The following is a 16637-nucleotide window of genomic DNA, read 5'->3' as shown; positions in this document are numbered from 1 at the left end:
GCTAAGCAAACCAACTCCAAACATAATATCTGGTCTAGTCGCAGTCAAATACCTTAGACTTCCAATCAAGCTTTTGTAATATGTAGGAATTACTGTTCTTCCTTTATCTTCTCTCAACGATTTGAACTTCTCTTCGATTGGAGTAGAAACTGGCTTTGAATGCTCCATCTAAAATTTCTTCAAAATATCATTTGCATATTTCTTCTGAGAAATGAAAATTCCATCATTTCTTTGAACCACTTCAATGCCAAGAAAGTAAGACATCAAGCCCATATCCGTCATTTCAAAGTGCTTTATTATAACCTCCCTGAATTCTGCAATTATCTTTAAATTGTTCCCAGTAAAGATCAAATCATCAACATAAAGACACACCATCAAGATATCTCCATTTTCAACGAACTTGATATAAAGAGTATGCTCAAACGGACATCTTCTAAAACCATTCTCAATGATATAAGAATCAATCTTCTTGTACCATGCTCTTGGTGTTTGCTTTAACCCGTACAAAGCTTTCTTCAATTTATAAATTTTATCTTCTTTTCCAAGAACTTCATATCCTACAGGTTGCTCAACATACACTTCTTCTTCTAAAGTGCCATTTAGAAATGCAGACTTAACATCCATTTGATGTATCTTCCACTTATTTTGAGCCGAGCGTGAAATAATCATACGAATAGTGTCTAATCTAGCAACAGGAGCAAATACTTCAAAGTAGTCAATACCTGATTTTTGTTTGTATCCTTTTGCAACTAATCTTGTTTTGAAGCGATCAACTTCACCACTGGATTTGTACTTAGTCTTGTAAACCCACTTTACTCCAATCGGCTTCTTATCTGCTGGTAAATCTATCAGCTCCCATGTGTCATTCTTCTCAATGGCATGAATCTTCTCATCCATTGCTTTCTTCCAATTGTTATCTTTAAAGGCTTCTTCAAAGTTCAACGGCTCACAATCTGAAAATAGAGCAAAATTTATGATTTCTTCATCGAACGGATCGTTGTCATTGCCAACTTCATAATCTGCTAATCTAGCAGGTAGTCTCCTCTCTCTTTGAGGTCTTCTAGATGATTCTGGTTGTTCGGTTGTGTCCGGTTGTCTTTCTTCTTCATCATCACATGTATTTGAAATTACAATCGGATGCTTTTCTGTCTTTGTGTCCCAGTCTCACATGGCTTTCTCGTCAAACGTCATGTCTCTGCTGATGATTACTTTCTTTGTTTCTGGATTGTACAACTTATATGCTTTTGAGTCTGTGCTATAGCCAACAAAGATACACTTCTCGCCTTTGTCATTTAACTTCTTTCTTAATTGATCTGGTACATGGGCATAAGTGATACACCCAAAGACTAAAATGATGAATGGAAGGCCACTTTTCACTCCAAGCTTCCTCTGGAGTTTTATCATGAACACTCTTTTTTGGACACTTATTTAAAATATGAACTGCTGTTGCGACTGCTTCTGCCCAAAACTCTTTAGGCATTTGTTTTGACTTGAGCATGCATCTGACCATATCCATGATGGTTCTATTCTTTCTTTCAACAACTCCATTTTGTTGAGGAGTGTATCTAGTTGTTAGTTGGTGTTGAATTCCGTGTTGCTTAAAGTATTCTGAACATGCAAGATATTCTGTTCCTCTATCTGTTCTGAGAATTTTGATTTTACAGCCACTTTGTTTTTCAACAAACACCTTGAATGTCTTAAAGATATCACATGCTTCTGATTTTTGCTTCAGAAAGTATACCCATGTATATCTACTAAAATCATCAATAAAAATGATAAAGTTCCTGCTACCACCATTACTTGGAACTTCTACAGAACAGAGATCTAAATGCACAATTTCAAGTAATCTTCTAGCTCTCCAAGATTTTTCTGTAGGGAATGGATCTCTGTTCTTCTTTTCCAGTTGACAAATCTCACAAACACAATTGGGAATATGAATCCGTGGTAGACCAGAAACAAGTCCTTTTCTTGACAGGTATTTTAGGCCAGAAAAATGAAAGTTCCCAAACTGTATATGCCACAACCAGTTATCATCAAGTATCACAGAACTCATGCAAGAGGGATTCACATGTTGAATTTTTAATGGAAATATTCTGTTTGAAGTCATCTTTACTTTATCAATGAACCTTCCATTGTCGTCAAATACAGTGCAATATCTATGATAAGTTATCATCTTATATCCCTTCTCAGATAATTGCCCCATACTCAGTAAATTGTAATCAAGTTCAAGAGCATAGAAAATATCAGAAATATAACTTAGAGAACCATCCTTCAATCTAATTGGTATGTGCTCTTTTCCTTCAATAGGGATCTTTATACTATTACCAAACTTCAATAATAATTTAACTGAATCATCTAATGAAGAAAATAACTCCTCTCTACCAGACATATGATTACTGCAAGCATTATCCAAGTACCATGTATTTTCATCTTCAGCACAGGAAATACTTGTAAAAAATAAAGTCTGAGTACCCGGATTGTCATCAGTATTTTGATGCTGATTTTCTGCAACGTGTGCTTGATTATTATTCATTACTTTGAATCTGCAATCTGCTGCTTTGTGTCCATACTTTTCACAATAAAAACAGTTGAAATTAGTTTTTTCCTGATAAAAATTACCTCGACCTCTTCCTCGGTTAACAGGCCTGAAATTCGTTCCACCTCTTCCTTGATTAGGTGGTGTAAAATTGTTGTAACTTCCTTGGTTGTAATTGCCATGACCTCTACCTCTGAAACTTTCTCTGCCTCTACTTTGAAAATTGAAACCACGACCTTGTCTTTCTTGTGTACGGCTTAATTCTGCAACATTGTTGAAATTCACTCGACTTTCTAGGGCTTCCTCGGTTGATTTTTCTGATTTCTCCAGTATTCTACTGATGTGGCTTTTCATGGTTCCTTGCAACTCTGCAATCGTCATGGTATCCATATTGTGTGATTCTAGTATCGTAGTCACCACATGGTCATACTTCATTGGCATGGTGCGAAGAATTTTCTCCACTACTTTGCTATCGGGCATATCTCCTCCATAGACTCTCATCTTATTGACAAGATCTGTAACACGAGTAAAATATTGTTCAACAATTTCTGAGCTCGACATCTCGTACCTTTCATATTCTATTCTTAAAGACTGTAACTTTGCTTTCTGAGCTTTATCTACGCCTTTGTATGACAGCTTCAACGTGTTCCATGCTTCCTTTGCACTTTTGGCATTTGTTATTTTGTCAAACACCGTATAATCTACTCCTTGATGAATTTGAGATAGCGCCAATTAATCTCTCCTTTGTTGGGCAGCATCTATTCTTTCTTGCAAACCCGGTTCAATGAAATTTCATAGGTTCTGGGCCTTCAAATGGGTAGACATCAAAGTCTCCCAATAACTATAATCAAGTTTTCCATCTAACTTGGGACCGGACCACACAATATTAAAAGTGTTTGCCATACCGACTCTATGAATAAACAACTATGTGAGAACTCTCTCACACCTCGCAAACTCTCAAACACCAGGCGCTGAATTAACCAGCTCTGATACCAAATGTAAATATAATACCCACACTTTAATTGACCCTAAGATCACTCACTCATATAAATGGCGCTATCATATTTTTCATCTCTCAACTTCACCGACAATAAATAATTTAATTTGATTACTTTCGTGTCTTTTCTTGTTAAAAAGACAAATAAAAACACCTTAGCTGAATGTTTTAATGATGCCAACTTTGTTAACTACTCTAAATAATATAATTCAGGTTATTGTGAAAACTTTTTGTTATAATCAATGGCATTAGAATTTTTATACTGAAAAATTTTATTTTTATTTTGAGAATATTCGCTTAATAGCTAGTGTCTTTTTTTTTTCTTTTTCCTTTTTCTTTAAAATGTAAAGTTTTGCTTAGTAAAAAATCAGTAACAGTAATAGGACTAATACTTTCATATGCAATTACTATAGTAAATATGGATTTAACTAAAAAAATTAAATTTTATCTTTTGATAATAATAAAAAAATAGTCCACAAATAATAAATTTATACAAATTTATTATTTGTAAGAATATTATTTTTTTAACAATAATGATAATAAATTAATAATAGCAAATTAAAGGTATATCTCTTGATATTTTCCAAAACTTGACTCTTTTATTTCATTTAAATAAGAATATACCTTGCAGTCTTGCATTTTATAACAGATAACATTAAACAATTTTAGAAATATCACACTCAACTTTTCTTCAATAGAGATAAATGTAAATTTTAACCTAATAATACACTAGTTTATCTTGTATGATTGATTTGTGAACGTCTAAACTTTTTGTTAGTTCAGTACGTATTAGAGATTTTATTCTATTTGATATAATACAAAATTCTTAATTCATATTTAAGAATATGCAGCAATCCATTGACTAGCGATAATATTTTAGATAGAGTTCAGTACCGCGACGGATTAGTTCTTAGCCTGTCACGCCGAAAAATATCGTGGAAAAAAAAAATTTGATCATTATTTTTTCCTGAAAAAATGAGATTTTGAACTAGGCAATAATAGCCAAGAAAAGCAATTTTAATTTTCAAAGAATTAGCCGGACCAAAAAAAAAGTTTTGAAGTGGCTCAAAAGACAATTCAAGCCCCATACACAATCTTAGAATCTTGCATTGTCGGATATGATGTCAAGTTGTATATTTTTATTGGTTAATAACTTAATTGATTAAGTTTTTTGTTTTAATATCTTTAAAAAGAATAACTTCTAGTGGACCACATTTTTATATTCTCTTTAATGTTGCATTGATTAGAGTAGTTATTAGAAAATTAACTGTAAGATGAAAAAGTAAATATACAAATACAAATTCTTCTACCAAATTCTTTTTTATTCTTTTAAGGAAAAAAGAAAGAGAGATTTTTTGAGTATGCAATAATGAAAAAAAAAATTATATTCATATAAAAAATTAATTATTAAATCAGTTAATATATATTTATATAGTTTAATTCATTTTAAATATATATTTTATATTAGTAATTAAATATTTAATATAATTGATAAAAAAAATCACGCTAAAATAACGATATAAATTTGAAAAATAATATGATATGAAGTAACAAATTAGTATTTGAAAGTATAATTAAGAATTTAAATTAAAAGCTTGAAAGTTGAGAATGAAGTTTAAAAAATATTTTTTATTATTAATTATTAGATATAAAATACAAGGTATAGATTGATATATTTTTTATTTTTAAACACTACTCAAAGCATTTTAATCCTTAAAGTTAATTCAAATATTAGTTTATACAATCTTCTGAAATATAAATTATTTTAAGCATTCAGTATTAAGGGTCCGTTTGGAAAATTTTAGAAGTAATTTTTTTTAATTTTTGATTTATGAAAATTAGTAGTATTAATGTCTGGTGTAATTTTCAAAATTAAATTGTAACTTTTTAAGAAGCTATTTAGGAGTTTATAGAGGAGTTAAAAAAATGACTTTTCTCATAATACTTCTACTTTTCATCACATTTCTATAAAATAAGTACTTTTAGAATTAAAAATCCAAACATAAAATAATTTATTTATAAGTTACTTTTAACCGAGTCATTTATTATTTAAGTTATTTTATCAAAATGAGCTTAATTAAGTTGGTTACCCAAACTAAGCCTAAGTCCAACACATTTAGTCCAATAGACCAATACTATATTTTTATTTAATATTTTTAAATATTACTAATTAACTATTTGTAAAAAAATAATAAATTACGCTAACTTTTTAATATTGTTCAATAAATAACTTAGCATGAGATGTTTAGTTTTTATGATAATCAACAATAAACAATCAATATTCTCGATAAACCAACAAATTTTAAATATAAATAAAATTTCCAAGCGTAATCTCCTTGACATTGGATTTAATTTGACTATATTTTAAATTTACAATACTTGCAAATATTGTATTATCATATTAATCACCATAAATAATTTTTCTCCATGGGAGAAATTTTAAATAGGATTGATGGATTTTTTAATTTAAATTCGCAATATTTATCAAAGTGAGTAATATTTTTTTAGAGCAACTCCAATAATAGTAAAGGAAGGGTCTGCTCTGATACATGGAGAAAAAAAAGACCATTCGAATAAAAAGGAAGAGAGTCCCTTCACTAACTTCGAAGCTAAGAGTCGTTTTAAAGAGGAATTTCAATAGCCAATAATAATTTTTTGCCATATAATAAGTTATTAAAAAAATTTTAAAAAATATTTATATTTTATTACATTACATATATATTTATATTAAGTAATTTTATAATTTCACATATTGTAATTTGTTAAATAATTAAATTATAATTAATTTATTAATAATTATAATAATTAATTATATTAAATAATTATATTTTTATTTAATTAATAATTTATATTAATTAAATATATTATTTATTTAAATTATAATTAATATAAATAATTATAAAAAATAATATTAAATATTCTTTATATTTTTATATTAAATTATAATTAATTGAATTTATTAACATGAAAAAATAAATTTAATTTTTATACATTATAAAATAATTTTTAGTTGGATTATTTATTTTTATTTATAAAATTTAAAATATTAACTACATTACAAAAATTAGATATTACAATACTAACGATTAAATAATTGTTGTACTATTATTACATATGAAATTATTAATTATTTTTTTGAATCTTAATATTTTTAATAATGAATTAGTTTTGAATTTATAAATTTTAATAATATTATTGTAAATAAAATAGTAACTACATTAATTTTAATTATTTTAATTAATTAATTAATTAAATGGGACTACAATAAGAATTAAAGTTAGTTCTTTCTAATGGAGAAGAGAGATACTTTGAGTTCTTAATTATTATTTATAACGCAAAAGTTGATGTGGAGTTACTTTTTATGACAAGTGACCATAAATAGAGATTGAGATGAGTTTTCTACTGGAGATGGTCTTAACTAACTATTGAGTAATAATACCAATAAATTATATTTCAAATGACATAGTTTCTTTATACTTAAACTTAGTTTGGTAAAGTTTTTTGAAGAGGTGTTTGTACTCTTTAAAAGTTCAAGCTCCTTATTTTGTGTTTGGTAAATCAAAATGATTATGTGCTTGGACTTGCAACTTTTAAAAAATCGGATACTTTTAAAAGCACCTAAAATAAAGGTTTTGTTTTTTCAAAGTTGACTTGTGTCTTTCAAAATTTAAAAGTCTAATATTACTTCATATGTTAACTAATTTTTAAATTTAATGTTTATATTTATGTCTATTCTAGTATTTTAAAATTTTAAAAGTTATTTTACCAAACGCAATTGATATTGTTTGTGTTTATTAAAATTTATTTTTGATTTAATTTACCAAATATAAATGCTACAACTTTTAAAAACTATTTTTTAAAAATCAACTTTTATAAATTACTTTTAAAAAATAAAAATTTTACCAAACTAAACCTTATGAATTCAAATCTTCCTATTTTTAGTTAAAAAAAATTTATTGAACAATAATAATTATAATTAAATGCGGATAAGAATTAAGAAGATTTAACAGTAAAAGGAAAGATTTTTAAGTTAAGAGAAAGAAGGGAAAAGAGTGAACGAGAAAGTTGTATTCTGTTTAATCGGTTACCCTTTTCCCTCCCTTGGCGGTTTAAGGATCTCTCTTTCTTTCTTTCTTTCTTTCTTCGCTTTTCATCGAACAAACGAAACAACGAACCCTAATGATTCCAAAAACCGACGTAGAGCAGGGTGGTGGCAGTGGCGCCGGCGCCGGTGCCGGTGCCGGAGAGAGGCCTTTGTATCCGATGATGCTGGAGAGCCCGCAGCTACGGTGGTCCTTCATACGCAAGGTGTACTGTATAATCGCCTTCCAGCTTCTGATCACAATCGCCGTGGCCTCCGTCGTGGTCTTCGTTCGTCCAATTGCGCACTTCTTCGTCGGTTCCACCGCCGGCCTCGCTGTCTACATCGTTCTGCTCATCGCTCCTTTCATAAGTAAACCTTTCTTTCTTTCTTTCTTTCTTTCTTCCTTCGTTCGTTACGTTCCCTGTTTTAATTCATTGTTTCAATTTGCTTTTGCAGCGTTGTGCCCGCTTTTTTATTACCACAAGAGACACCCTATCAATTACTTCCTCCTCTTCATTTTCACCGTTACTATTTCTTTCGCCATTGGACTCACTTGTGCTTTTACTAGCGGTAATTTACCTTCCCTTAACACATTCCTTTGTCTTTCGCTCTTTAGTTCTTCATTTATTTGTTATATAATTCATCAAGGTATTTTTATGCGTTTCTCTATTAAAAAATTATTGATTTTTAGCGTGTTCATAACATTTTTGGTTAATGTATATATATTTTTTGAATTATGCATGGCAAAAGAAATATGATAAAGTTAGAAATCAATTTGGGATTTCAGTTGTCACTTGTTACTACTTGTCTCTCTTATTATGTTGGCTAGTTTCTCCCAAGTTTCAATTTTTTGCACCTTAATGTAATGAGGTTGGAAACTTGATACAGGGAAAGTCATTCTAGAATCTGTGATATTGACTACTACAGTAGTGATCGGCTTGACTCTCTACACATTCTGGGCTGCAAGGAGAGGCCATGATTTCAGTTTCCTCGGCCCCTTCTTGTTCGGAGCTTTGCTAGTTCTTATGGTCTTTGCCCTCATTCAGGTACTACTTTCTGTTTGGCCTCTTCATATGTATTGCATCATTAGGAGTGGTCAACATTATTTTGTCTTCTAATCTCATAAAATGTTCATTTTTCCTTACAGATTCTGTTTCCACTTGGTAAGGTTTCAATGATGATCTATGGTTGCATCGCCTCAATCATATTCTGTGGATACATAGTATATGACACAGACAACCTTATCAAGAGGTTCACCTATGACGAATACATATGGGCTTCAGTCTCCTTGTATCTAGACATCATCAACCTCTTCATGTCTCTGCTTACTATTTTTAGAGCTGCTGAATGAGTATATATAGTTGCAGCAGCATGCGCTTCACTGCTTGGTACATGTCTGTTATTTTCCATGTTAATGGTCAATTTAAACGCTACTGATGAATAGTTAGTTTAGACAATAGAATTTTGCACTGGTTGTAAAAATATTTAGGATTGTTAACCTTGCTTGTGGTTTTTCTCTTTCTTATGCTTTAACGCGTTCTTGGAGTATTTTGAAAGAAATTTCAATGTAGTCTCGTGAATGTTTTTGCTCCATTTTTCATACTATTCGGTAAAAGAAAATTTCTCGGGATAGATATGTGAAATCCATGTCTAATGGTCGTTACTGTAATATATATGCATGGTGAATATTGACCAGCATAGGAACTTTGTCAAGCCTCAACATTTTCGTGGTTGATGGGTATTGGTGGTGTGATTTGATTCTTCAGAGTTGCCAACTCAGAAGACCAAGCTGTTTTCTAGCTTTATTTTTGCATCTCATTTTATTCGTTGTTGAGTTGGCTTTGGGCTGTTCCTCCATTACCAATGGATTCTAAGCTTTTTCTAGAAGGGAAAAGGGCCTTGCTTTACTCTCCGTTTTCCTACATTTTTTTTTGGGTGGGGTGGGGCCCCTTTGTTTCACTTTGGATTCTATATGATGTTCCATTTTGATGCAAACAAACCCTCAGTCAAAACAACTCTTGTAGAGGAAATTAAGACAAATTCCAGAGATGGAAATGAACAGTTATGTTATGACTTATTAATTAGACCATAGAGAGACTCAGAATAGCTGTTGCATAAAAATTCTTAGAATTATAGGGACTTGAGACAAGGCATAGTTACCCAAATAAATAAATAAATAAAACTCCTACAATTGCACAAATTCAGACAGCAGAGGATTTTTGCTTAAGTTACAAAGTTCACTTGAGTTGAGTCCTTGCCACAGACGACTATCTACGGTTACTCACATGCAAAATGCATTATAATGCATATAATTTGAATTTAGTTCAGTAGTCAGCAGTAACTAGAGACTCAATTAATAGTAATTAGTGTAAGATGCATGGATCAGTTTCCAAATCTGTTCTGTCTTTGTGCAACAATGGAAAGAAGCCTGGAGACCCCTTGAGTCCAGATATCATATTCCCTTTGATTTCTACACTCAAACTCCACAATCCCCCTTGCATCTGTCTTCAACCCAAAGTATTTCCGCTTTTCGCCATCATCAAGCAGATGTCTCCCTGGCCATGCTGGTAAGTCTGTGCAAATATCTTGCACAACATCTGCAAATTCAAGATTACAAAGAATTTAGTATGTGTTTACGATCAGGATTATCCCCATATATAAGGAAAACAATGTTGTGATTTGTGAAGCCAAAGGTAGCTTACTCTTTTTCTTTTTGGTAATGGTTCCTGCAACATGTCTGCTCTTCATTTTCAGCATCACCTGAAATTTTTACAAACCATGATGAACTGATACAGATAAAGAATCTCATCATCTGATGTGAATTCTTGAAAGAAAAAAAGAATACCTGGCCTGTTCGATGTATGTAAACAGAAACTATTTTCCAGTGAAGATCACCTGCAGTTTTCATCATTACTATGTCAAGTCATTTTGCCAACAAAATAATATTGATTTAATACTAGCAGCAGCATTTGTGATTGATGTTCTGTTACCTTTGCGGGTTCGTTTGAGCAATTCAGTTCCCTTAGCAAGTAGCTCTTGGCTGCAGACGCCTAGAAAATTTTCTCCATTGAGAATCTCCCCACTATCACTTGTGCTGGTATTGTTGCTGTTATTGTTATTGGTATTTGTATTACCTTTGCCAGAAATTCCCATCCCTCCTCTGCCTTTCTCTAATGGTGTCACTGCAGCAATGTTCCATACCTCTTTCAATGCTCTTGCCTTCAGGGTAGCTGCTCCTCTTAGAGCTGCAAACATTAATAATTAAGATCAGGGTCATCATTACTATCTCTTAGTGTCACACTAGCCATGCCAACATGAACAAAAGACACACTTTATACTATGAGGGACTAATTGACAATGCAACTATGCTCTTGTTGATTCTTGATAGTGTCATCAAGGAGTGCTACCTGTTGCAGCTGCAGCGGTAAGAGTAGTGATATCATCATGAGAGCGGACATTGACAGCTGAGCTAACCACAGAAGCTAGGTGGTCTCTCTCAGCCCCCATTGCCTCAGCAGCCTCGACGCACTGCGCGGCCACCAATGTGGCTGCAGAGGCCACAGCCATGTCCGTCTTGGCCATTCTCTCATCCTTGCTTGGTGCAGATGAAGCAGCCGTTGCAGCCGCGATGGCTGCCACGGCAGAAGCCACTGCAGCCACTGAGATGGTAGCATGCAGCTGAGCATTGTGAGTTCTTGTTTCTTCTTTCTTCTTCTCCCTCCTGTCCTTCAACCATCTTCCAACTGTCTTTGGCCCTGAGGGTGCCGCGCCATTGCCAATTGCAGCACTGGCTCTTCCACCATTGAATAAGGGGTGAATGGAATTGTTTGCCCGGAAAAACTGCACACACATTGATAAGGCTATCAGATGTTACAAGACTAACACGGTTCAGGACACCTTATGATATGAACCCTACTTAAATTGAATCCATATCTTGTTCAATAGCAGATGAAATGAGTCAATCTGCAATTCTACACTATGCACATATAATGATATAACACTACCCTTCTCTCTTTGAATTCTAAGATTGTAATTATACGTAGATATAATAACATTGATATAGTAATCTCTTATTTATGATGGGTGTTACTAACGCTGCCTGGAACTCTGTTATAAGTGTTTACTGCAGAATTTATCATCTAAGTAATCTCCATTTTTTTCTAAATATATTATAAGCTAGTGTAGTTATACTCGTGTTGATTTAACATGTAAAACTGTTCATAGACCAAAAGCAAACAAAAGAACTATTTGAAAGACAACATAGTATGGATCAGCTGTGACATTGTCATTATTGTCACTGTTGGCGATGTCCTACCCTTACTGTATGTTCTGGTATTCAACTGTTCATTGGTTAGTTTCATGAATTTAGTAAAAATGGAAGAAAGGGTCGAAATTGAGAAGCTGGGGTGGTTTGCGTGGATGCAAAGTTAAAGGGGGACAGAGTCAAATCTGTTTTTGTCATCTTCTGAAGCGTTCATAACTACTGATTCAGTATCAGCAAACAATGCAGGTTGACTAGAATACGCACAAAATGTTTAAAGACCTTATAAAGTGTAAATCTTTTTAAATGAGATTAAAGAGTGGGAAGAAAACTAAACTAAAAAAAGCATGGCCTTGTTGATCTTCCAAGCTCCTTTGTTTCACACTTCTTTTGATGGAGATAAAGTCACTAACTCTCATGTCATCAATATATGTAGGTTTGAACAGAGGTCCTAAAGCTATGTTCAAGTGTGCAGGTTAATGAGTGAATCACCACCCTAGCCCCTATAATGGTCACATAGGGGCCCCCTCAAAGTTTGGTTCTAACATTTATTGCATGTTTTTTCTTGTTTTCGTTTCCTTTTATTAAAAGAATTATTTGATGAAAGAAAATGGTACTCTTTAATGTTTGTCAATAAGCTTTATCAGAGCAGACAAAAGCTAACACTGCATTTTCCAGATTACTAAAGAAACATAAACAGAATCCAATACATAAATAAATAAATAAAAAGAATAAAAGGGAAAAGAATCATGTAACCACATCTGTGGCATAAGAAAGTTCGGTTGGTGAGGAGTGAGGACTGAACTCCAATTATTAGAATATGTTGGTGTGATTTGAATTAATATAAACTGAAATTGATTTAATTTTTTTAGACTAAATAAAATATTTTCTTTTTTCTTCTAAGAACAAGATGATTGGGAGTTTGTTATTACATATATCAGCAACAAAAAACTATTGCAACAGTGATGAGAAACACAAAGAATAGTTACCTCAACAACATCAAAATTCAAATCAGAAAAAGAAAGGAAAAAGAGATAGGTACCTTAACAACATCATCAAATTCATCAGAAGGTGAAATTGGGGGACTGTCTGTTCCGGTTAACGAACCACCACCATTCAGAGGCTCACTACTGTGTGATAGTCTTCCAGAAGTTAATGGCGACACTTCCTAATGTCACATAATAACAAAACAACCCCATAACTTAGTTTCTAGAATCTCAAAACATTTAACAAAGGTTTAAAACTGTGTCTCTAAATAATAAGTTAGTCAAATATGTCAAGTCATCTAACACTTTTGACATTTGAACAAAACTATATGTTTTGCTAAAATGTAAATATGTTAGTATAGGATACCTCTCTTGCTGATTGTGACATAATGCGTTCAAGGACAAGCTGAGAGGTAGCAGAAGAAACAAAAGAGAACTGGTTCTTGGACAAAGAAGTAGTTGAGATGAGAGATGAGGATGGGAACTCTTCAGAGTCACCACAACCGGTTTCTTCGGGAATAAGGGAAGAAGAAGTAGTGTAGGAACCATTTGAAGTAGTCTTGGAAGAAGGAGGAAGAAGATGATGATGGGGTGGTTGGTGAGGAGCCAGTGCCTTACAGACCTCAAGGGCTGAGGCACTCCATGAGCGAGACAGGAACTCCATTGGCACCCTTGGACTCTCCGGCAGGTGGGTCCCTCCCGCTGGTGGAGGAAGAAACTCCGGCCGCCGGCAGTTGATGGTGCTGCACTTTGCTTCCATGTATGTCAAGTAGAGTCAGTAGTGTGAGACTGTTTTGTGTGCTGCTTATGTTCAATGTTTTCAGAGGTGGTAGCAAGCATATGTAAGAGCCTATATATAATCACTTTCTTTTTCTAAACACAAATTTTCTCATATCCTAAAAGTGGGAAAATGACAAAATTATAGTCTAAATAAAAAAACTATCCATATATATATATAGGCAAATTCTATGGTGCCTATAATTTTAGTGTCGAAATTGTCGAATTTGATTTTTATGGTAAGTTTTAAATATTAAAAAATTATTTATTTTTATATTTTTTAATTTAGATATTTATTTTTATCTTTTTTTAGTAAATTAGGCAAATATATATCGGTACCGTAGCATGCACCATATACATATATATATGGGATGGATTTTAGTAACGCTCAAATATAGTTTATAGCAACGCTTTTTAAAAAGCGTTGCTAAATAATAAAAAATATTAATTTAATTTTAATAATATTTTTTAAAATATTATAATCACTGTAATCATGATAGTATAAGTATAATAGAATGAAAAAAAATATGTATATAACGTTTTTTTCTACGTAAGATCTAGAATTATACCTCTTATAAAGGATAATTTTTAGTTTACACTAATTAAGCCTAAAATGTAATAGATGGTTATGCATGATATTGAAGATAACAATGATGATTACATTTTAAATAAACAATGTTATGTGAGATACATTTTTAATTAATTACAAAAAGAAACACTACTTATTTAAAATACAATCAATAATGAAAGAGTAAGCATTAACTATAATATTTATTTGTAAGAAATTACAGACCTATGCAATAGAATGTAATTTTCCATAGGACTTTTTTTCCGCTTGTTATTTTTTATGTGGGAGAGAGAGAAGTGTATAACAAGAAGGTGGGAACAGAAGTGTGTTTCACATTTGTATGGGATTAACAAATCGGATGCACCGATTTGTTTGTTTTATTTTTTTTTTCAAACAAACAATCACAAATCGGACGGTCCAATTTGTGAATTCGAAAAAAAAAAAATTTAATGTTGAAATCGGACCGTCCGATTTTTATTTTAAAAAATAAAAAAAAAATAAAAAATGCAAAACGGACCCTCCGATTTGTACTTAATTTTTTTCTCCAAACAAATCGGACCCTCCGATTTGTAATTTATTTTTCTCTTCAAACAAATCGGACCGTCCGATTTGAATAAAACACCATATCAAAAAAAAACACCCAATCTTCCAATAATAATGTATTACACATATATTTAAACAATATAAAAAAAATTAGCCACTTTTTTCCATAGGCACCTTTTTTTTCTTTTTTGTTATTTCCCCCCTTAAATGGTAATGGAAGCACTTCTTCAAATGGCGTAGCCCTGGTCAGCAAATGGTGGTATAGAGTGGCTTAAAGGGTAAAAGAATGGTCAAACACCATGTGAATATGAAGTACATTGGCGTCAAGGATCCCTATAAAAAGTTAAATATTTGGTCTCATTTGTGCTAACACTACTACTACACACCTATACATAGAGTTGCATATTCCATTCACTAATTAGATTTGCTTATTAATAAACAAATCAAAGTTTAGATCTTCTTAGTATTACAATTATTGTGTTATTACTTATTAGATAAGAATAGCGAAACCGGATTGAGAATCTCTTTTGAGGATTTTTAATTGGGATATCATCACTTTGGTTAATTAGGAATTTAATTAATTTTCTGTTTCTCAATCATTGTTCAACTTAAGGTACATACTACTATCACTCGTATGACAATATATTTATTGAATGTGGAAGGAACATTCTCAGATCCCAAAGCATGCACCCCACAAAAAAATGGTATATTGATGAACAAGACAAAAAGATAATGGGGGACAGAATGAAATAATTTGGAGCAGGTTTAATTAGAGAATAATGATGCAAGTATAGTGTTATGTTTGATTTGGGAGAAGATAGGTAGTTAATTAATAGAGGTAGGACCATGCATTGGGGTAAGAAGATGCTGCGGTTCTGACAAGAAGGTAGGGTGGGTGAGGGTATGAGACTGTGTGGAGAGTGATGGTGTTCGTTCTTGTCGAAGGAGTTGGCAACGTCCATGGCCGACAAGTTTTCATGTCCAAACAAGCCCTTACCATCTCACTATCTCCCTATACTACTAAACCTCTCTTCTCTGCTAAAATGCGCGTGCTTGCACACGTCACCCCTCCTACTTTTTTTTTCTCTTTAACTGTAATTTCTAAAGAAGTCATTAGATAAAAGATACTTAAAATTTTTTTTTAAGATGTTATTTAATTATTAAAATTTAAGATATATAATTAATTAAATTATATTAATTTTATTAAAATTATACAAAACAAATTAATTTAATCAAAAAATTAATAAATCAAATTTTAAACCAAATTATATTAATTTTTTATAAAAAATAACTATAATATTCTTATTATAAAAAATAATTAAAATATTTTTATTAGTTATTTTCTATAATTAATAAGGTATTGCAGTTATTTTTATAAAAAAATATTAAATTAGATCAATTTAAAATTTAGTTTATCAATTTTTTAGTCAAATCGATTTGTCCGTCTAATTTTGACAAAAATAATACGATTTAATTAATTATATGTGCTAAATTTTAATTGCTAAAAAATATCTTTTAAAAAAATATTTTAAGTGTCTTTATATGAGTGCTTTCCATTTTCTAATTCGACTTATCAAAATTTTATTCATTGCAAATGTGAGTCCCATTTAAGAAATTGTTGCTAGCTAATGTATTAAACACAAAATAAAATTTGAATTCCCAACATTTATTTAAGCGTACAAGTAAACTTACCACTCAGTCAACTCAAATGGATCCCTCCTACTTTTTTTTAATAGGCACAAAAAACACACACAAAAAATACTCTTTTTTAATGATACAAAGAGTAAGAGAAAAAAATTATATATTTGTATAGATTTGAAAATGAAAGAGATTCAGTTTAATATTTGTTTTTATTTATTAAAATTCGTTGTAATTAAGTATCATG

The 16637-nt window shown here is 31.6% G+C and overlaps 2 protein-coding genes across 2 annotated transcripts; one reads left to right on the top strand and one right to left on the bottom strand.

The window, feature by feature from the left end:
- The first annotated feature begins 7580 nt into the window (after nucleotides 1-7580).
- LOC130935795 (protein LIFEGUARD 4-like) lies at nucleotides 7581-9262 on the top strand. The gene is made up of 4 exons (XM_057865695.1): nucleotides 7581-7986; nucleotides 8074-8187; nucleotides 8506-8663; nucleotides 8765-9262. Exons 1-4 carry the CDS (start codon nucleotides 7713-7715, stop codon nucleotides 8966-8968), a joined length of 750 nt encoding a protein of 249 aa, XP_057721678.1. The 5' UTR covers nucleotides 7581-7712; the 3' UTR covers nucleotides 8969-9262.
- Nucleotides 9263-9712: 450 nt separating this feature from the next.
- On the bottom strand, nucleotides 9713-13672 carry LOC130936038 (VAN3-binding protein). The gene is made up of 7 exons (XM_057866009.1): nucleotides 13232-13672; nucleotides 12921-13046; nucleotides 11025-11457; nucleotides 10608-10862; nucleotides 10463-10512; nucleotides 10320-10377; nucleotides 9713-10214 (listed from the first exon to the last, which is right to left on the bottom strand). Exons 1-7 carry the CDS (start codon nucleotides 13622-13624, stop codon nucleotides 10000-10002), a joined length of 1530 nt encoding a protein of 509 aa, XP_057721992.1. The 5' UTR covers nucleotides 13625-13672; the 3' UTR covers nucleotides 9713-9999.
- Nucleotides 13673-16637: the final 2965 nt, after the last annotated feature.

The sequence above is a fragment of the Arachis stenosperma genome, chromosome 6, assembly GCF_014773155.1.
Source record: "Arachis stenosperma cultivar V10309 chromosome 6, arast.V10309.gnm1.PFL2, whole genome shotgun sequence".
Lineage (NCBI taxonomy): Eukaryota > Viridiplantae > Streptophyta > Magnoliopsida > Fabales > Fabaceae > Arachis > Arachis stenosperma.
The sequence above is the reverse complement of the archived record's forward strand: the minus strand, read 5'-3'. Positions and strand labels throughout refer to the sequence as shown.

What these genes read in the sequence shown, in the direction of transcription:
- LOC130935795 (XM_057865695.1), top strand. Translation starts at nt 7,713, where the DNA reads ATGATTCCAAAAACCGACGTAGAGCAGGGTGGTGGCAGTGGCGCCGGC. An exon ending in GCTCATCGCTCCTTTCATAA is followed by an intron (nt 7,987 to 8,073) that starts GTAAACCTTTCT and finishes TTGCTTTTGCAG; the next exon opens with CGTTGTGCCCGCTTTTTTAT. An exon ending in TGGTCTTTGCCCTCATTCAG is followed by an intron (nt 8,664 to 8,764) that starts GTACTACTTTCT and finishes TTTTCCTTACAG; the next exon opens with ATTCTGTTTCCACTTGGTAA.
- LOC130936038 (XM_057866009.1), bottom strand. Translation starts at nt 13,624, where the DNA reads ATGGAAGCAAAGTGCAGCACCATCAACTGCCGGCGGCCGGAGTTTCTT. An exon ending in TGTCACAATCAGCAAGAGAG is followed by an intron (nt 13,047 to 13,231) that starts GTATCCTATACT and finishes ATGTGACATTAG; the next exon opens with GAAGTGTCGCCATTAACTTC. An exon ending in ACATACATCGAACAGGCCAG is followed by an intron (nt 10,378 to 10,462) that starts GTATTCTTTTTT and finishes TAAAAATTTCAG; the next exon opens with GTGATGCTGAAAATGAAGAG.